Source organism: Cupressus sempervirens, chromosome 3, assembly GCF_028749045.1.
Source record: "Cupressus sempervirens isolate cs-2001-9-10 chromosome 3, ASM2874904v1, whole genome shotgun sequence".
Classification (NCBI taxonomy): domain Eukaryota; kingdom Viridiplantae; phylum Streptophyta; class Pinopsida; order Cupressales; family Cupressaceae; genus Cupressus; species Cupressus sempervirens.
The window spans coordinates 603,635,381-603,658,448 of NC_143120.1; the positions used below are offsets into that span (position 1 = coordinate 603,635,381).

At 37.6% G+C, this 23,068-nt stretch overlaps 1 protein-coding gene across 7 annotated transcripts in view; it reads right to left on the minus strand.

The window, feature by feature from the left end:
• Window positions 1-9,534: 9,534 nt before the first annotated feature.
• Window positions 9,535-23,068, minus strand: part of LOC149568120 (uncharacterized) — a 111,743-nt gene continuing 98,209 nt past the window's right edge. For 2 of the 7 annotated variants that reach the window (XR_016362494.1, XR_016362492.1), the window contains 4 exons: window positions 10,349-10,532; window positions 10,112-10,220; window positions 9,872-9,943; window positions 9,535-9,758 (listed from right to left, as the gene is read on the minus strand). Coding sequence is in view for 2 of the 7 variants with exons in the window: in XM_089821118.1 (XP_089677244.1) it covers window positions 10,119-10,220; window positions 10,349-10,532 (286 nt within the window). In the remaining 5 variants the exon portion in view is untranslated. Of the gene's footprint in view, window positions 9,944-10,069; window positions 10,221-10,348; window positions 10,533-23,068 lie in introns of those variants that run through there. The other 5 variants (XR_016362493.1, XR_016362491.1, XM_089821118.1 and 2 more) reach the window with 3 other exon arrangements.

Consider the following 23,068-nt stretch of genomic DNA (forward strand, 5'->3'; position numbering starts at 1 on the left):
GAGGCAGCGATAGAATCCAAATTTGTAGATCCTACCCTTTATAGACAAACTATTAGATCTCTGATGTACTTGGTTAACACTTGACCTAACATTTGCTATGTAGTGAATGCTTTGAGTCAGTTTATGTGTGAATCACATGAGTTGCACCTTGTTGCTGCTAAACATATATTGAGGTACCTTCAGGGTACCTATTGGATATGGTCTCAAATATAGAAAAGTTGACTTAGATCTACATGGTTACTCAGATTCTGATTGGGTTTGAAGTGTGACTAATCAAAAAAGTACCTCGAGATGTTGCTTCAGTTTAGGATCAGCCATGATTTCTTGGATAAGCAGGAAATAGTTTTCAAAAGTACAGAGTTCTACAAAAGCATAATAGATTGCAGCCTCTATGGGAGATAGAGAAACATTATGGCTCAGAAAGTTGATTATGGGACTATTTGGTGAACCCTTGAAGCCAACCACTATCTACTACAACAAGTTGTATCGAGCTCTTAGCGAATCCTTTGTTCGATAAGAATCATTATCACTATGTGAGTGACATAGTTGAAAGGAATGCAATCCAATTGGAGTATATTAGTACAAGTGATCAAACAAGAGACATTCTTGCCAAGCCTCTCTCTAGAGTTAAAGTGGATCACTTCAGAAAGAAACATGGTTGGTTCAAAGGTAATTTATTGATACTAATTCTCAAAATTGTTTTATTTGTACTAATATATATATAAAGATGTTTCATGTGTAAACTCTTTTGTCATATGTGTGACCCTATGACTTTATGGGCCTCATGTGTTTGTTATTGAAAGGTGACGATCTTTCTAATTATGTATGCTTGTATTCAACACTATAAGGTGACAACTTTACAATGTTCACTATCATGATCAATATCATGTTGGCTTCATATTCATGGAAATGTCTTGATAGTTAATATCTCTTAACTTATTGACAGATATCATGATGACTTGATATTGGTTGTGTATCAATATGTTCTTTATGAGATAATCATCTTGGATATTATGTCATGTAATATCTGTGGACATGCCATGATATGTTATGGTAGACATCATGTGACATGATGTTAGTGCACATAACATATCAAAGATATACACATCATGTGGCTTGATGTTCTATATACTCATTAATATCATGAGTTAGGTGATATCTAAATCAGCTCACAATTTGTTCTCTTCCCTAGCTAAGAGGGAGTATCAAGATATGGTAGTGTCGGTCAAAATTCAAGGCTAGACCTAGCAAATGTATGCATGTGTGTACACGCACACGCACACACACGCGTGCGCGCACGCACACACACACACACACTACTATTGCCATCAGCGAAATCATCCTTCTACTTAACCATATTGTCCATATCATACTAAGTTTGAAATATGAACATTCACTCTTGAATTAAGCATTGTAACCTTGCTCAAATTGATTGTCACTGGATCGAGTTTATGACCTTTGCATTATTCATATCAATGATTATGTGTGTTTGCCTAAACAACACTCGATTAAGATCGGCGATTATATTTGTTTGCTAATACAACACTTGATTAAGGATCAAGACCTTTGGAGATTACCAATGTTTATCATTGTCTCTCTTCAGTGAATAGACATGTTCACCTTTGTAATGGCTATTGGTAAGAATATTTATATGAACCAATATAAGAGATAAGAACCATTGAAATACTCAAATAATTATATCTTTGCAGATCATACCAGCAGTAAAATCATTAAGACTTATCTATCAAGTTTGAATGCTTATTTGGTGCATATACATTCTAAATTATTATAACTTGCAAACAACATATATATGTTAGTATTAAGAAATCAGAAATAAGTCATAACCATTATACTCGAATCATTAGTTTAATTTTCAATTACAAAATCAATGGAAATTCATTTGAAATTCACAAGCAATCTCACTAAGCATAAAGTCAATAAGAAGTCTAGGGAACCAAACTTGACATATCAACCATTAAAGCTTATGATTTGCTACCATGTTCATGTTCACAACTCTACTAGCTTGTTGTAGATCATGTTGTATGGCTATCATCGTATGGAAAAACTTTAGAGTATATAGTCAGTGTTATGACCTAACAAATTCAATAAGTGTGTTGGTATTATTTCAGTAATTATACATAGATTTTTTATTCCTCAATGTATAGGCACACACCATAAGAGTTTCTACATAACAACAATGGTTTAAGTCTGTTGCGGAGAAACTATTGATTTTTTCTTGGTTACCTCAACAAGTACTGATTTATATTGAGCAACGATACCATAGAAACCACAAATGCTACAATATCAAGTTGTAATGGTAGGAGTAGTCATCTATAATCTTATTATCATCCAAATAATTAACCACATTAGGTAGTTCAAAATGTCAGCCCTTAACAAAATTTCAGCTATCGTAATTAAAAGTTATTTCATCAACATTATGTTTTGTGGAAGATTGATGTCCCTAATTGAAGAAAAAAGAAATATTAGATTTGATGTCCACCATCCCAAAACAATACAAAATGCCACATAACAAATGTCAACACCAATAACTATGAACAAAGCCACATTGTAAGCTCAAGCCGAGAAAAATAAACAGAAGGCAAACTTGGTGATAAGGAAATTCTGAAATGTGTCCTGCATATGTGTCTAACTTTGTTTAGTAGACTAGTGCCTTCAAATTGTGGTGTTTCCCTACCTCTCAAAGAAGTTTTAACTACAAATGCATAAGGACATATTGAGTTCTCCCCTTAAGCTATAAACTGACCACCCTATAAAAATCACTCAAAGGAAAAGCCTTCAACTTTGTATGTTCCATTCTTTGAATGAGAAAAACACTTCACAGATTCACGTGATCTGTATTGCTAAAGAGATTGACATTTTTTTTGTGGTTCTATGTTTCTAACTATAGGAGATTGGGGCCATGTCATCATATTATGGGTGTTGCAATGATTAATACATCCCACAATAATAAGACAACATATGAGGTGTGGTTGGAAAATTTAGGTGGACAAGAATGAAGTTCTTCATTCCTACCACCATCTGGGTAAAAATGTGATGGCTAATCTTGTGCCCATATCTATGAATGGATTAAAGTATGAAGTGTAAGAGCATGATGGCTATGGATAGGCCCTCAACCCCTACAATTATATAGTAGACATGATGGTTGTGACAAAGAGGTGGGCTACATAACAATAGATATGTCATTCTAAACCGGGCTTTAGATTTCAATTCTCTCTCTTAATATCCATTTTAATACCATCTATTAACAATGAAGATAGTTCCAGTGTCATGTCTTGTGGGCATTTTTAAATAATCCATCTTATACTTACTTCATAGTCATGAGTGACATTAACTTGATTACTTGCTAAGATGGTATGATAAGATAAGACAACCAAACTTGTCACTTGTGTACCTTGGGCACGACCGAGACCAAGATCCCTTTCATTTTTCAATGTCTCGCCTACTATGAGATCTATGGGAGACTCTATTGCTTATTTAGGGAGTGCAGCTCCCTTGTGGCCTCTTACAGCTATATGGACCAAAGATGCCTTGCACTATACCTCAAAGAGACTATGCAGCTCCGTGACCACACCTTACAGCTATTATTCCCCCAGAGAGTGACCCCAGTTCAGCTTATCACTGCTTTCTTCTCTCCCTAGTCTCTTGCTCATGGGACAAAGTAGCCTTCCAGTGCCACCATCGCCAACCACTCCAAATTTGTGAGACCTAGTTGTTGTTATACTTGTCAACAACACCCTCCCAGCTTTTCTCAACGGCGGTTTAGGGCACCTGATTGCCCTCGCCCTAGTTCGCACCCTTTGGTGCTTGGCTTCTTTTTACCAAGGAAGGACCCTTAGTCCTTGCCTCATTATTGTGCTCCTTGCTTCTTTTTGTTTCTCTTGTTTTTCCTATTTGCTTCTTTCCTTGGCATAGTGTGGTGCTCTTGCAACTAGTGGTCTTTTATCTTGTATGCTTTTCAATCACATAAGCCCTTGTGGTCTCTTGTTGGACATTAATAAATTTATCTTATCTTATCTACAACCAGTTATATTTTCTAAAGTGTTCTCACTTTTCTCAAGAGATTTTTGGGCTATTATATCATATACAAACATGAAAAAGGACCACCATAGTGCCAATAATATATGACTAGTAGCTTTCTACAACCATAGTACTTACTAGTTTTTAGGAACAATAACTTGGCAACATTAAGTTAATCTACTGGAACGAGATAATAAGACTCATTTAACAACTTGTAACATCCAAATGTAGGTGTAGTGAATTTTCAATTCAAGTGGTGTTGTTATTCTTACCAAGATATATGGTCATGAAAAGATGAACTAGAAGTTAGCATAGAACCATCAAATTGTAAACAAAGCATTGAAATCTTAAATATGATACAAGTGATGTCTAGTTATTCTCACCAAGATTAATGGTCATGAAAATATGAACTAGAAGTTAGCATAGAACCATAAAATTGTAAACAAAGGATTAAAAGCTTATACAAGGGCTAATAATTCTCTAGAAAGCATAAGGTTGTTGCAAGCTTAATAATACTGAATGTAATTAAGTGCTAACAATTTGTCTCTATTTTTTTGTGTGCATAGTGTTAACATTATGGTTTATAGTAGTAATGGACTAGGTGCAGTTAGTAAATCAAAAGTCCTCGAAATCTTACAAGTTGAAGTTAGTGTAACATGATGAAACTAATATAGATAGCTCCTTCAAAGATTCAAGCTTGATTAAGCAAGATATGACTTATTGTCTACTTGGCAAGATTGTAATGGAATGAATTTTTGAATATTCCAAGAAAATAGACTTATCGATACAATTGATTGTCAAGACGAAAAAGTATCATGTCATATGTTTTGTATTAGCACATTGGAAGAGAGATATCAAAAATGTCTTTCATTTTAGGAGCATTTAATATTCCTAATGCAGGGATGGATTCATTGGATATGAAAAGCGGAGATAATCCAAGCCCTAGAGCATTCATTAGAATTTTTTCGCCACTCGTGTGATTGAACTATGGTGTCATTGATCATGATTGTTCTAGGGTTCCTTCATTAATGGGGATGGCATAATGTTTTCAAAGTAAGGTCTACATGAAGTTTTCATTTAGCTTCATATACAGCCAATGCAAAAGATAGTGTAAATTTCATAATTTCTATAGACTATTTACAAACAAGTGTGTGATCAAGGGAGTGGTGGAACAAAGCACAAAGAATAGGATATAGAGAGATAGCATACCAAGTTGAAAGCATGATGAGCATACGAGGAAAAAGGTACTAGCAAACAAGGCTCATCTTTCATTCATTATCGTGCCTCTCTTTCCTTTCTTGGGTATGTAAGGCCTAGTAATTAGAGTTTGGACTTCCACCTCACAGTTGGGTATGAAATTTCCAACAAAATATTATGGTAGGGATTTTTCGCATTTAGACAATGCACGCCACATTGTCCTTGATATATTTTGATATACTGCAATGGCATGCGTGTTACTCACAAACTATTAGTCAATGGTGATTGGGTTTACAATTTCTAGACATACACAACTTTTCCAATTATGTATTTCACCTATTATATTCATAACACTTTCTTTATTGCATGGTCAAATTTATCATCAACAAAAAGGTAATCACCTTTTCTTTATTGTCACTGATAAATTAAAAGTTGTGATTATGTTCATGACCTCCCTTACCAAATTGATGGCTTTTAAACTTTACTTTCTTGATGTCCTCGTCATCATACTCTTGCACTTAATACCTTCATCTAGTTTTTCTTCCAATGGCAATTGAATAAATTATTTAATAATTCCCTTCATTATCCTTACCAGGAGAGACTTCACTTCCATGATCCACAATCTATTACATAAACATTCATACCATCTTAGCAAGTAATCAAGTTCTGTGGAAGAATATGAAGAGATTCTAATCTGAATACCAAAAGTTCTATGTGTGTGAGGAATAACCTTATCTTATTGGAAGGACGATAAGCCCATTTGTACCTCATCACGGATGATCCTCATGTTGGTTATTTAACATCTAACTATACTAGATGCATTGTTTTGTGGCAGCTATATGTTCTGAAATTGTCATGTGCAACAAAACTAAATATTAGACTATGAATGAAGGAGCAAAAAATTTGGAATGATAGTACTTAAATAGTCTTAGTTATCAGATTTTTGTTGATCCGGCCAAGATCCTTGTTTTACACAGTGGATTTGTCTGGATTCACGAGCCACATATCTAGACGAATCCACTGTGTAAAACAAGAATCCTACCTGGATCAACAGGAATCCTCAAGGATCGACAAGCAAGCCAAGGTTTTAAGTGGGTTTAACTTATTTAATATGACTTTTTAAATATTTGTTTTTCTTTCTAACCCTAGAATGACCCTTTTATTTCACATCCAAAAATAGTTAACCTCAAATTTGCTCTCTATTTCACTTTCATTGTATCTCTCTCTCTCTCTCTCTCTCTCTCTCTCTCTCTCTCTCTCTCTCTCTCTCACACACACACACACACACACACACACACATTCACGAATCCTAATTGGGAAAATAAAAAATCGTGAATCCACAGATCCCAAGGTTTTAAGTGGGTTTAACTTATTTAATATGACTTTTTAAATATATGTTTTGCTTTCTAACCCTAGGATGACCCTTTTATTTCACATCCAAAAACAGTTAACCTCAAATTCGCTCTCTATTTCACTCTCGCATATTTCTCTTTTATATATATATATATCACAAATCCTAATTGGGAAAATAAAAAATCGTGAATCCATGGATCCAATTCACGTGACCGAATCAGATTTGTATTCCAAATCGGCAACTAAGTAAATAGTTAATCATCGTCTAAGCTTTGAGCCCATTTGTATTGGCATTTACATCATATCAGTAAGTGGCATGATGGCGTCCTTGTCTTGCAATGTAGCTGCAAGTAAGTTTGCATAAATACCTTATAAGATAATTAGGGAAGATGGATCCTAGCTATGCAGTAGTTAGACCATGGAACAAAAGAAACCGGCAAGGTCAGTAAAAGTGTGTTCAAATTCATTGGACAAATGTTCTAATACAGGAAATGTAAAATATAAGACTAAAACATTCACCACTCTAAATCTGGCTCTAATATACCACTCTTACAATCATGAAGAGAATCTTGGAGACCTTAAGGGAAATTTTGATTTTAGCTCATTAAAAATCTTCTTGTTCCAAGAATCCCTGTGAATTATAAGGCTTTATTAGGGAGTTCATCTCTTGCTTCTGAAGACCGACTTTGGTTGGCAGAATCCATCCAATCTCTTCAATGTATAGGATAGGAGACTAAATTGTATTTGGTAGACACCAAAACATTTCGAATGTTTGAAAGAATTTGATGCATTTGAAATTAGTGCCTACTCTAAGGGTCATCCTGATTAAAAAAAAACTCAAAATTAGAAATTTTTTCCCATAGTAGCATGCTTCTAACCATTTCTTCTTCAATTTGATTGGATTTATTTCTTGTAGCATTTCCTGCTCCAGAAATTAAAATTCTACTTTCTAGGGTGCATAGAGAGAATCCATCACATTGTAGGATGCTTGTCACAACTTCATCAGCTTGGTGGAATTTATTTCCTTTCAGAATTTGCTCCAGAAATTCACATTCTGGGACTTGAAATTCTATGTACTGCAGTTTTTTAGGTATGAGACATTTTATAAGGACACAACAATCTCGAAGGCAGAAAATCACATGTATTACAGAAACAAACTAGTGGCACCATAATTTTTAAATGCTCAAAACCCTCAAGTATATGAGGAATTGCAATTATTTCAACAAAGCTTAGGACTTCAAATTGAGATTGGACATGTTTCATGTAGTTAGTCTAAGCCTTACCTTTAACTACATTCTTTTAAAAAATTCCTTGCTCCCTATTATTTTAGTATAATAACAAAGGATTGACTTCTATAATGCACTTAACAAAACAGCCACTCTTTCTACTGTTTTGTAGAAATCACAAATATTATCATAACATGAATTGGAGATTAGAATTGTTAAAAAAATCATGGTTGTATATAACCTAAGTTACCGATGTTGGTTCTAATGCCGGTGTGGGTGCAGGTTGTTGATGCGCGATTGTTTTTTTGGGGGGGATTTGGGATGCGTTTGGGTGCGTCCACACACACACACACACACATATGTGAAAAGAAATGCAAGAAATATACAAAACAAACCATTCCATAGCATGATACTTCACCATTGATAGTTCAAATTGAAATGAGAAGAAGCCCAGCTGAAAACAAAATGAGAAGAATAAGCAATGAATGGCCTCTTTTAGGACCGTTCTATGGTTTAGGAGCAAAGAGGAGCAAAAGTAGAAAAATAAAATAAAAAATTAACACATGCTTTTTAAAGTCAGTTAAATGATTGGGCATTGAAAAAGCCACGGGTGCTCTCCAGATGCAGCTGGATGTTGACTGGGTGCTCTCTAGGTGCTCTTGGAAGAATCTCAAGTGCATCCACAGATGCTGAGCGTGCTTCTTGAGAGCACCGACACATCCTAACGCACCAGCATCAGCACCCTAGGTTTTTGGGAGAGAATTGGTATCATAGTATAAATAGAAAACAATGATGATGAGCTAAAAATAGAAAAGGTATCAAGGAAAATAAGTTCGTCATTATAAAAAAGAACCTGAGCCATCCATCATCACAATAAATGAATTTCAAAGAAGTAATTGAGCAAAATGGGGTGTCCAGACCCCAGGTTCTGTATCCTACCATTATTTATTAATGGGTGTGAAAACCATGGATATTGCATTTACGTTTTACCTACTAATCATTTATATTTATCAGAACAGATTTATGGTTTTTCAATTCCGATTTTGATTTTGAGTGACAAAACCAGTTGCCTAAGGCAGGGGATCCTTAACATGGAAATTATACCTACCTGAAGGAGTACCCATGGTGGTCCTCTTGATTGTGAAACACTCGAGGATCCCCAAGCTAGGTTTTTCCTAACCCAATTTGGTACAGATGGAAAAGCAAAAACTATGATGAGAAAAAACAATCAGAAGGCATGCATTGATATCTGAGAAAGACAAGTCCAAAGAATCCCTTGATCTGGCAATGGAGGATAACTGGAACGGTACAGTGAGCGCAAAGAAGAAAGGGGAAAATAATACTACGCAGAAAAGACAAAGCCATACGATAACAGGGAAATATGATTCAAAAGTAAGAAGTGTCAAAACAAATATTAAGGAGGATTACATATCTGCCTGCTCCTTAACTAGTAGTACACTCAGAAAATGCAATACAGAAATCGAAGGGGAACACAGTGTTTCATCGACTGTGATGGAACTTTCCTTTAATGCAACTAGTAATAAAGAAAGACAAGGGAAAATCTGACATGAAAATGCCACCTCTATTAATCTGCAGAATGCCACAAAAACCCAGGAACAGACACGTGGGTGTAGATTGCCATGACTCCCTATGACCCTTTTTTGTCAAATTTTCTGAGCGAAAATATCAAAAGACCACTTGGAAAAATGACAAGCGCCTATTAGAAAACACGAATTTAAAACTGAATTTATTTTAATAACGAATATCACATCGTCCATACTGTAATGCAGATATTTTCTAGATTTCACAGTTTCCGAAGCATGAAGTAATGCCAAATAAACGTTCAAAAACATTAGTCTATGCCTTTAGGAGGCAGGGATTAACAAGCTTTCGTATACATTGAGCCACAATGCATGTGTTGATGCCATTTGTTGATGTCTCCATCTGCAGCACATTTCCCAGTTACTGGCCTAAAGAAGAAGAAATCTTAATAGAAAAACCATAAGAAGGTTGTAACATGAAACCTCTGGAGACAACGAGGTATAACATGTACTCGCCTAAGCCGAAAAATGTTGAAATACTTCTTTACTTGATATTTCATGTCCAAAAACTCTGGAACACCGGACTACCTAAACAATAGCAAATAGCATATCAATATTCTATGGAGGTAATGAATTTATGCTGGCACTTGCCAGCAACTGGAATGTCATGCACCAAAAATTACCCTGGCATCATTTAAAATGGAGATTCAAGTAAAAGTTTGGGAACTCTGGTACTGCAAGATACAAAAGCCTTACAGATAACTCAGCCCTTCAGTAACTGGTAAGCCTCAATAAATGCTGCAGGGTCCTTAATCGTCTTTCTCGCACGCCAATAAACTGAACTGGCTGGATTAGAGTGTCCGGCCTACATAAACAAATCAAAACTAATTTAAAAGGATCATATGACCTACTAATTATATAGGGTATTTACATTTCCTCGCTCAAATCTTTTTCCTCGTCTTTGTTTACAATTTAATTAAAAAGAAATCTGACCTTCAGCTCTTCCGAGCAGTAATCCAACCATAGTTCTATGTTCTGATCATAGATCTTCAAAGCAGAATCGTACAGTTTACACATATTTTGGCGAGCTTCTTCACAACCAACTGCTGCAAGTTGCGACTCAAGTGCAATACATTGTTTGAAGAAGTCAACACTGGGACCTGGCAATGCCAAGAGGCTACAGGGAAGAGTCAGTGACATTTCATGCCATATTCATGCAAAAAGAGATTAAGCTCATAAGAAAAGATTCATTAAAAAAATCCATTTCAAAAAGCAACCAAATTTGAAAACATAACAATAGAAATTCTCTAACACTAAACCAAAAGCAATGCGTATTGAAAATAAAGGTGTTTCAACTTTTGCAGGTATTGACAATTTAAATAGTAAATTCTATATCAAGTAACACCAATCCAGCTCTAAATTAGTTCCATCTATAGATGTAATGCAAGTAAAATGCATCTTAGGTTCCACAGTAATTTTGAAGAAGTAGATACCAGTACTTGGCAATGCCGAAAAAAATGTCATTTCAAACATGTGCGATTTGCACTTTTATAACATTTTTTTTTTGGCAAACCCTAAAACGGCCCTAATAGAGGCCTTTCATCCATTCAATCATCATTTTGTTTGCAGCTGGGTTTGCTCTTCTCATTTGGCTTCCATTTTGGCATTTTGAAGACAACTTGATTATTTTCCAAGAGGATCGATCATAGGGCGAGAGTAGGCTTCCACAAAGGAGTTTTAACCTTAGAGGTAAGCATTTGATCACATTCTTGATTGATTTAATAAATCTTTTAAAAGATTTTGATGAATTTTTTCAATTTGTTTTCAAATTTCTTTATGGGAAACCTATACCTTATAGTGATCATGTTTATGGCTCTTGAATTGTACAAAGCCTCCATTTTCCTCCCTTGGATGCCAAAACTACTAGTACTGCACAAGGACTAATGCTCTTCTTTATCATACCCTGATCTAGAAGTTCTTGCACTTGTCTAGTTACCTCTTTGTTTTACTCTGGAATAAGCTTATAGGCTGCTTTATTTGGCAATGATGCACTAGGTACAAAGTCAATCTAATGACTTATCACTCTTCTAGGAGGTACAGTTGCAGGACTTCCATCGCTGACAATATCCTTATACTTCACAAGCATCTCTTGGATTTCAGTTGGTAAGGGTTCTTGCTTAGATTTCTCTTCTTCCTTAGGCTTAAGAAGAATAGCATACCCTTCACTACCTTCATGCTTAAGGGCAATAATGAAATCCTTTCCACTACTCAACAATACACCAGGAGTCTTGGACTGTGATTCCTTTTCCTCCAATAAGGACTAAATCTTGAAAGTTCTCTCATCTTTCTTGAAAGAAATGGAGATTTTCCTTCCCATCATAGACAACAACTCTATCATATTGCCAAGGTCTGCCCAACAGCAGATGGCATGCATCCATAGGCAATACATCACAAAGTAATTTGTCTTTATAGCCTGCAATTGAAAACTCAACCCAAGTTTGCTCATTCACCAACACAATCTACCCTTTGTTCCACAATGTCACCTTGTATGGGTTAACACGAGGCTCCTTTACCAACTTGAGCTTATCCACTACTTCCTCTGATATGATGTTATCTGTGGAGCCTGAATCCACAATAATTGTACTGACCTTGCCCAAAATCTTACACCCAATTCGAAACAAGGTTCTTCTACGCTTGGGTTCATCCTTGATTGGTCGTCTAATCAACACTCTCTTGAAGATTAAGTTCTCTCCTCTCTCTGACTCAATATGATCTACCTCAAATACCTTAGAACTCATTGTGTCCTCATGATCATATGCAACTCTCTTATCACTGTTTGAAGAAGTAGGCTTGTCAAGACATCTATAGGCAAGGTGACCCAACTGACCACAAGTGTAACATTTCATACTTGTAAAGTATGAATTACTCCTACCTGCACCTCTCCCTCTATTGGAGCCTCCTTGAGTGCCTCTTCCTCTTGTATAACCTCCCCTTGAAGTAGTTTCAATACCCTGCTCAGAAAGTTTAGACTCGCCTTGGTTTCTTTGATCAGTACCTCTGCCTTGGTATCTACCTCTATGCCCTCTTTGGTCTCTTCCTTTGCCTCTAACTTTGAAATTTGAGTTCCCCTTCTTCCTATTCTTTTCTTCCACCTTAAGAGCCAATTGATGACACTTATGAATAGTAGTAAGGGTCCATAGGCTTAGTTCTTCTTGGATGTTCCACTTTAGTCCACCCAAATATCTTGCTACTTTAACAGGTTCCTCCTCTTGAATCTTGGACCTTAGGCATAATTTTTGAAATTCCTCTGTGTAAGAGGCCACATCCAAGTCTTTTTGCTTCAGACCTTGCCTCTTTCTATGTAATTGTACCTCATAGACTTGAGGTAGATAATTCTCCTTCACTTTAGTCACCATTGCATTCCAATTAGCTATAGGCTTTTTACCCATACTGACCCTTTCATCTTGCATGTATTTCCACCATGTCAATGTCGAACCTCTGAGTCTTGATTTTGCAACCTTGACCTTTTGTGCCTCTGTGACACCTTCATACTCAAAATGATTCTCCATCCCCTCAATCCATTACATCACTGCATCAGTGTCCATCTTTCCACTACACAATGGAATTCCTTCTAGGGCTTTTCCTCCTAGTGCCATGATGGGCTTCAATAATGGTTCATTCAAAGGAGGGTCTGGTTCAAGAATGATGTCTTCCTCGTCAATCTTTGCCTTCCCTTTATCACTACTTTCATCTTCTTTGTCTTTATTCTTTGTTGCTTCGGCAACTTCTTCTAGCTTAGTCTTCATTTCTTCTAGGGCTTCTTCAAGGATTCTATTTCTCTCCTTTTGCTCACCCATCTCTTTGGCTAACTCTGCATTAGTCACCATTATTGTCTCACCTACTGATTCTTCTGTAGTCTGAAACATCTATCCACAAGCTCAAATCTTTTGGGGCTCCGATACCACTTTGATGTAAGAACAAGTCTTGCTCTCTAACCCTACCTTCTCTTAGGATCTTCTCTAGGCCACTTCTCTACCCTATTAAGGTTCTTTCACTAACCCTACCTTAGAAGGATTGCCTTTCCAATCCTTACCTCCTTCAACTTGTCCAGACCAATGAAGAAATCAACTCATCTTGATTAATGCTCCTTAGGTGCTTTACTGGTTCACCCACACCAACTAATCCACTCATGATGAAAACTTCCCAACAATGGAGAGAGAGATTTGTTTCTAGGGCACTGGGACCATTCCAATTCTCATCAACCAAAAATCCATAGAAATCTCTATCAATTTCAAGAAATTGCTCTCAAACTAGGCCTAATAGGGCTACAAAGAATTAGGCCTCCAAACTCACCATTTGGCACACAACTTAGAAGGCTTAACAAGGTGGCAAACAAACTTCATATATTGATACCCTTTTGGAAGATCTTTGAGATTCACTTGGTCTCACTTCCCCAACATGTTTGTACAGTGGGTTTCTATATTTAAACCTAAAACTAAGGGTTTTCTCATTATGTTGACAGTATTCACAAGGGTTTGTTCAAACCCCTATCAAAGCAAGTCACCAGGACTTCTCCTTAGGCATTGGACTTCTCCACCCTCATATCCTTCTCTCCATCCACTTGGATTGAAGCAACCAATGCACTCAATCCCATCCAATGCTATTTCAATCATTGTGATCCCTAACCATGCTCTTTGGCTTGCCTACGGCATCACTATAAAAATGCCAAACATGCTTTCCAGGGCCCAAGCTCTTGCATACCTATAGTACAAGGAGTCATGTCACACATTCCAAGGAATCATACAGATGCCATAGTGGAAAGGTGAGCTATGACTCCATTTTCAAAAATTTCTTGGTTTAGACCAGCGATGGTGAGGAAACAAAAGATTTTCCAAAATGCAAAGGAAATGCAGAAACTACTATTTACATACACAGGTCACAGTGCAAACTTCAATCCATTCAATGACCCAAAAAAACAAAAACGCCTTGACTGTGATAAAATTGCTTAGCAAAACTGTTTGTTCATAAATCAACTTTCATCAAAATGTCATCCAAAAAAACCCCTATCACAGGTCGAGGGAGGCCTTATATAGGTCCAACACACGTCCCAACTACTTTTAAGTGTTTATTCCACCTAGTGCTTGAAAATGCATTTTTTGCAATAAAAGTTGTCAACTTGACAACTTTTCGCCTAGTTAGACCAGACTTGGTCAAAGCCTCATAAAACTCTATAAAATGCTTGAATATGTTACTTACAACGTGTAACCACCATTCCACCCTTTCTTTTTGCTATCTAGCCCTCTAAATGCACAAATGCCACCTTTAACAATGATGACAACAATTGCACAACACCTAGCAACATTAGACAAACAAGTAACATTGAATGTTCCTAAGGACCTAATTAGACCTAATGACTAAATCACCCTCTAGGACGCACTAGCCCTTGTATTACACTAGTGGCTTGGCTAAGGCCACTACAAGCCAAAACTTGACGAGGAACCCTAGGTTACCATGTAGCCTTACTTAAGTGCTCCTGCACCAGATCACCATATTGGAAGGAAAAGGTTCCACATCCCACAATCACAGATGATGATGTTGATAACATCCTGACACTTGGTGTATCTACCACAAGTGGAACCATTTTGGGTTCAAATGATCTTGAACTTGCAACAGTTAGAGGAGATGGAACCAAGAAATGATGACGAGTTTAAAAAGAATCAATATGATACGGATTCAGAATGATAAAATTAAATGCTGAACTATATTTTTATTTTGTAGTTGATGATAAACTATATTTTGATTTTTTAGTTGTGATGATTTGCTAAAATCATGAACATAGACGCATATGATATTCATATCATTGAACTAGTTTATATTTTATAATCTTTATTGAGTATTTGAATATGTATTGGTGAAGTGACAAACTAATAACTATTTTAATTTTGTACATTTCTTTCATTTCTTTGCGTATAGATAGTATAATTGTGTGTGTATGTATATAAATACATATCTATACATATGTGTGTGTGTGTGTATATATATATATATATATATATATATATATATATATATATATATATATATATACGCATCCACATCCCCCTCAAAAAAAGAAATCCCGCACCCCGCATCCGCTTCCAAATCTGCTTATGAATCAGAAACTTAGCCCAAATGCAATGGTGAGGTCAAATCTTGCTCTAGATCTCTCCCACAAAATTTGCTCCCTAGATCTAAATATAAGACCTCCAATGAACAATCTCTCCAAATAGGCTATGCAATGGCACTTCAATGGCTATGATACCATGTAAGAATCGTTTTAATGCAGTGAAAGAATTTGCCAAAGGCAATATTCCAAGATCTAGAAGCTCAATGAATAGCACAAGAGAGACAAAATGATATGTAAAGAATAAGTTGTATTCTCACCAATATGATTAATTGACTCAATAATAGCAAATGAGCTAACTGAACTCAATTGATATACAATATAGATGTGTCTTCTTATATAGGCAAGTTGTGATAACTACAAGAGATAATTTATTACCCACACTAGGTGGAATTACATGTCGACCAAAGGCATAACATCCCCCGTGTTGCAAAACTATGGAGCAACCTGAGGATTATAATGTGATAAGTGCACTAAAAGTGTATCTCGCACATAAAATGGAATTGTGAAAACAACTAGATCACCACCTAAAGTGGGATTCGTGCAAACTCCTAAGCGTCTCATATGAAAACTACTATGAAATGCATAGATTCTCCAATCTCAGTGCAATGATATAGTGGGATAGCTTCTCTTGTTATTGAATCCTTTTGGTATAGAAAGATTTGCGCTTAGCCAAGCCTGAAAAGGGCATGCAGGATCAAAATCTGAATCTCAAATGCTATAATTCACATAATATTTAGAACTTAATAATACCAAAACAAAATACATAATACTGTTCAGTTGTAAATAGAGAAAATATAACATTAAAATAACAGACCTTGTCCAGGACAAACAAGGACTAATTATCAAGATAACAAATAAAAGATGTGAAGTATAGTTTGATTAAAACACTGTATGCTTCAGTCACTTCAGAGTGCAATACAACACTCCAATCTCCAATATTGTTGATGTTTTTGGTAGATTCAGAGGACAAACCTATGAGTAAACTATTGAAGATATGTAATAATCCCTGCTTAGTTTGATCAAAGAAGTTGAACTCTGGCTAGTGAATTTTTGTCAAACAATTGGCGTGTAATCCAGGTATTAAACTCTGATACTACTGTACTATCTCAGCTCATATACCACTGGTCTTAATCAAATGAATCAATAACTGACTATGAATTACTGCAGTTGGTTCTCAACAAGATTAAATATGCTCTTACAAAATAACCACAACGGTACAGAATAAATGCGTAGTTCCACTCATAGAGTTAAGAGTTTACAATGTACTACAATCATACATCTAATCACTAAATTACACTCACTCTCGATCCTTTCATTCCATAAGGTTTTACATTAATAATGTATGACAAAACACATTTAAAATAACACGTCAAACAGCAGAACATATAATGAAGGTAAATGACGGACATACAAGTGCACATGTTATAATCTGGTGTTATGTGAGAGTCTTGACAGTCCACCAATGTTGGATTGTGGCTGATTAAAGGTCATGCACAATTGCTGCGCTGGCAACCAAGCCTTTTGGAGTATTGTAGTCCAACTGTGGTAGTTACCCAATCAGTCTGTAGTATGATGTTTCTACACTGTTGTACCTGTGATGGAGGCCCAAACTCCCACTATCTCTATAACACACCAGTATCACGCCCAGTTTCTCTTTGTATTAGCTGACTCCCCTTACCGGCTTCCCATAACTCTGCAATGCCTGTAATCTGCATTCAGACTTGCACTATTACATCTGATATCCTTTGAAATGGTTCAAATCTGCAATGTTACTGTCTGCTGTATGTGGTGACACCAGCTTCTACATTTACTTTGTAGATGAACTCCTTCATTCAGCTATCAAACCACTGTAAGGAGAGGCATGTATCTCCACACTAACTCCCTTTCTTTCTGAAGTAAACCTACTGAATACAGTAAAGAATCTGCACAATTCGTACTTGATTCTGATAGTAGAGATTTCTGGGGCTACGTTCAGTCTCCACTACTCTCATAAGGGGTTTCATCCTTAAGAGAAAAGAAACCAATCGCATTTAAGCAACCTGTTTGTATTTTATCAATACCATATGTAGTAGGAATAAAGTACTTGTTAAAGCTAGTCGGGTTGGGTAGTTAGGTGGTGAGGAAATGCGTCGGTTGGTTTCCAACTAACCGACCCGTCTACAAATACTTGGAACATTGGTAATGTACTCATGTTGGTTTTTGGTATTAATAAATAAATCATTTCCTTGCCTACTGGAATTGTGTTATGTTCTATGTTTTACTGCATATGTATTAATTGGATTACTCTGTGGGATTAGCATACATTAGTAGTTGTGATATATCTATTCCCTTGCATCTGCGAACAATGTCGGCCACCATAATCCTCCCAAAAGTACCTTTCTTGCCATAGCATTTGGTCCCATATGATCTCCTGCCACTCCTTCATGGGCCTTGCTCAAGACCCCTGGAATTTCTTCCTCCATTACACATCTCAATATTTCGTCCGGTCCCATTTTGTATAGTAACCCTTCAATTAGCTGACATGTGCTACTTTTTAAGGTAAATTTTCTCCTTTCTGCTGTAGGCATTTCCTTGGGAAAGGATGATGTTGATAAGTAGTGTCCAATTTTTTCATACCATTGAGGTAATACTGCAATCTGAAATAGGTGTGCATCTAGAAAATCCTCACACACCCCACTACCCGAAGTTTCCCCGGACTTAATCCTTGACAACTGATCAGCAATCACATGAGATTTTCCTGGCCTTACTATAATTTTAAATGTAAATTCTTGCAATAGCATTAGCCATCTACTTACTCTCCCTTGAATCACTGATCTATTCACTAAATATATTAGTGCTTGGTGGTCAACAAAAAATGTGAAGGGTGTAGCTAGTAAGTAATGTCTGAATTTCTGCACTGGATACACCATACCTAATGCTTCCCTCTCCGTGGTACTATAGTTACGCTCTACTTTAGATAGGAACCTGCTTGCGAAATACACAGGCAAAAGTGGCACCTATTGCATAATTAGAGGCATCCACATGGACCCAAAATTCTTTGTCCCAGTCGAGATATATGAGAATAGGGACCCCGACTAATCTTTTCTTCAGTTCTTGAAAGGCCTCCTCCTGCTCTTCCTTCCACTCAAACCGCTTGCCTTTCCTGGTTAATCTTTCTAATGGAATTGATACTTCGGCAAATCCTTTTATAAATCTTCTATAGTATCCTATATGACCCATAAATGACTTCATACCTGTTACATTGGATGGTGCTTCCATTTCCAAAATCACCTTGATCTTATCAGGATCTGTCTTTAATCCTTCTTTGCACACAATATGGCCAAGCAATCTCCCATGGGGAACCATGAACCTACATTTTTTTAGATTGAGAGCTAATCTTGCTCTTCGACATTTCTCCATGCATTCTCCTAGAATTTTGAGGTGTTGCTCCTGCCCACTGTAAACTAACCAGTCATCTAGGAATGCTTTAAAGTTTCCCACAGACATTCCATCAAAGATATGTAGTATTATCCTCTAGAACGTGGCTGGTGCATTGCATAGACCATAGGGCATCCTATTATAGGCATATACCCCGCCTTCAACCACGAATGTAGGTTTTTTTAGCTTATCTTCTTCCACAATGCTAATCTGATTATATCCCAAAAATTCGTCCATGAAAGAATATATCTCATTACCGCCTACCTCCTCCAAAATGCTATCTGTAAACAGAATGAAAAATGGGTCTTTTATTGTTACCGCATTCAAACATCTGAAATCTACACATCCGAATTTGAGTGCCATCCTTCTTGAGTGATACAACTATAGGAGATACCCATTCACTTCTTTGTACCTTGAATATTATCCCTACTTCTAACATCTTTGTGATCTCTTCCCCGACCCTTTCTGCATAGTTTTTATTCATTCTATAAGGTCTTTTCCATACTGGTCTTGCTCTAAGTACCAATGGGATTCAATGGACACACAGTTCTGGAGGTACTCCCTTCAAGTCTTTGTACGTCCAGGCAAAAACATCCTTATACTCCAAGAAGATTCTAAGGGTTGTTGCTTTCAATATTGGGTCCCAATTATCTCCTATCCATATTTCCTCGGGTTGATCTCCATCTCTGAGGTTCAATGCCTGGAACTTGGCCTCTTCGTATTCCACCTTCTGTTAAAAAACGTGTGCAGGTGTCTTGCTGAGGGTTGTCGTCCCTTCCTTATACTCTGTGTATTCTTTGGGGTATTGTTCCTCCAATTCAGATTCTTGTACCTCCAGCATATTACATTCCGCATGGAAAACTTCAATCTCCCATCTACCAATGAAATAATCCATTAAGGGAACTTGTATTGTCTTCTGAGCGTTCTCCTAATCTCAGTATTCCTTCCTCATCTGGTTCTATTCCTCCATAGTCTTCTTCTTGAAAGTCGGAAGCCAAGTCCTGACTTACTGACTAGTTCTTGAGGTCTATGATGTACTTTCTTCCTTCCGAGTCAATCAATAGAGTGTTCCACTTCCAGTTATGGGTAGCTTTTGTTGCAACCAGCCATCCCCTCCCTAATAGAGCATCATATTGTTTTTCTCTAGAGTGATAACCATAAAATCAATAAGGAATTGTTGTATACCAACTATGACTTTTTGTCCCATTAGCATCCCTATACTCTTAATTCCATGTTGGTCCACTCCCACTAGTTGAAATGTTGAAGGCCAAAGTGTAGGTTTCCCTATTTCCTTCCATGCTTCCTCTAATAAGACATTTACATTGGAACCTCCATCCACAATAGTATTTGAGAGTTTACACCCTAGTATCTCCATCTCTATTATGGCAGGTGTTCTCCCCATCCCTATCATGAATAATCTATCATCTTTTGTGTGTACTTCTCCCTCCTTTTCTTTCTTTAGGGTTATCCCTTTCGGGTTACCCCCTGTGTTAGCGCTACCTGCAGTTGGGGTAGTGTTTCTAATAGATCACCTATTTCCACTGGGATAGCAATTTCTAGGACTTGTTGCACAATATTCGTTACACCTCTATTTGAAACAAGGTTCTCCAGTTTTACCTTTCCTTCCTCTCTCATGCTATCTTGAATGCACTTCTTTGTTTCCTAAAATCTTTCGGTTTCTGCAGTAGCATCAGGATAGGCTAATTTTCTGGCCTGCATCCTGGTGACTGCAAGAATCTCACCTTTTGGATCATCAATGTCTAGCATATTTATTCCCTTTTGTTTCGGGCAAGTTGCATTCTCATGGTTGCCTAGCCCACACCATTTATAGAGCATCCCTCCATTTTGTCCTTTGCTTTGACAACCTCGGGCAAACTGTCCCCATTCATTACATCTCCTACATTGAATCATCGGCCTCCCCTTAGAATCATACTGGAGTGGCCGCCGTGGTGTGTTGTTGTTGCTATTATTGTTACTATTACTGCTGCTTCCTCTCTTGTTGTTTTTGTATCCCCCTAGGGAAGCTTTTGTATTTGTGTTCTTCGGCGGAGTGAAAGGAGGTGTGGATTGCCCCCCTTGGGTCAGGAATACTTGGGCGCTCCTTGTTTTCAAATCATAGAGGCAATCTTTAATTTCGTGCCCCAGTACCTAGCAGATCTCACAAAATGCTTTCTTCGGGCACACTCCCTTAGTATGGCCTTCTTTTTCACACTCTATACACCAAAGTTCTCTCCCTTCTTTCTTTTCTTCCTTGCTCCCTGCCATCTCCTTCATCAAATGCCTCAAGGCTTGAAAGGTTTTAGATTCTTCTTCGCTCTCCTCTAAGCTTTCACTTAAACTTCCATGCCTTCTTGCCTTGGAGATTTTACTCTCGCTCTCTATGTCCATGGCACGAGTACATGCATCTGCAAAAGTAGATGGTGGGACTATCTTTCTCCTTCTCCTGAGAGATGGTGTTAATCCTTCGATGAACCATCATTTTTTTAGTCCATCTGCTAGCTTGTTATCTAGTTTTCCTATTAGCTCTTTCATTCTTCTACTATAGGCCTTGATAGATTCACTCTTCCCTTGTCTTATATTATAGATCTTCATTACTATTTCATCGTCATCTCTCAGGAGTCTAAATTCTTCCTCGAAGGCTATGCGGATGTTATTCCATGTATTTTTCTTTCCTGCCTCCAAGTTCATATACCAATCAATGGCAATACCCCTTCATGTGGCTGGAAAGGCTTTTAGCCATTCTGCCGCGTCATTTTGTCCATTGGCCTACCATATCGTTATACATGTTTTACAATGGCGAGCAGGGTCCTCTGAGCCATCCCCTATGAACCTTGGTAATTTTTGTTTATCTACTACCATTATGTGAACACCTCCCAATGGAACACCTCCTGGTGGAACACTTCTTGATGGCACACCTCTTGATGAAACACTTCCGAATGGAATGCCTCTTGATGGAACACTCTCTCCCAATGGAATACTCCCGACGGAACACTCCCTCCCGGTTGGAAGTTCGTTCTCAAGGAGGAATTGCTAAAAGTATCCCCTTCTTGACTTTGCTCCTGTTGGAAGTCTCTTCCTACCAGTGTCTCTAGGTTTTTGTATTCCAACTTCCTTGTTGGTGTCTCAAAGATGACCAGATTTGCTATACCTTCAATTGTATTCTCAATCAATCCTTCCTAGATTCTCGTAGAATCCCCTTGTCCTCCTTTCCAGTTACGACATCTCTCCTCCTGTTGCTAGAGACATAGTATCCTCAAGGCAACTTCTTCCTTAGTTCCAAAGATGGCGCCACTTATCTTTCCAAAACAGCCCTCTCGTACTAAAGTCATAGATTTGAGGTGCCAACCTAGATGTGCTCATAAAGTAAGGGTACAAACACCCCGGGGTCTAGAAGTAGTCCATCTGGTTGCTCTTGTGGTACAACCAATAGGAGAAGAGAAAAATCGGAAAATTCACACCCAGGGTAGCATGACAACACTAGCTAGTATTGATGGGGCCATGATAGATACAATCCTGGAGGAAGCGGATAGGTTACAAGAAGAGGAAGGCATGGTGTCTTCACCCCTAGCGACAGTTGCTGAGGAGCAATTTGAGATACAAAGTGAGTGTGGGGAACCACCAAACACAATATCTTTTGCAGCCAAGGCCGAACTATTCCTCACTGAGCTTCATGCCATGGAGCATTCTACTAGGCGGATCATGCAACAAAGCAAGGCTCAGAATCTGGAGACCATCATCACCACAGCAGAGGCATTGGCCACCTTTATGCACACTGTCTGCCACGCAAATTGGAAATTGCTAGAATAGGGCGGCTATTCAGCAGAGGACATAGCTACCACATGGACGAGAACCTCTATCATTCCCATGGGACAAGAACCATCACCTCTCCTAGAAGCGCTGACAGCAATGGAGGTTGCCTTTCGGGGAACCTTTTTGAAACTTCAGAAGGAGAAAAACCTGGCTAAAGTTTGGGGGCTAGGAAGAAAGAGTCTTCAACAGTAGTGGGCAATGGAGAAAGTTGCTATGCAGGAAGCTTGGAACAAAGAAAAAGCTGAATTAGAGAGCAAGGTTGCTGCTGCAGAAGCTAAAAAGATGGATGCACTATGGGTATTACAGGGCGTTCGGACAAA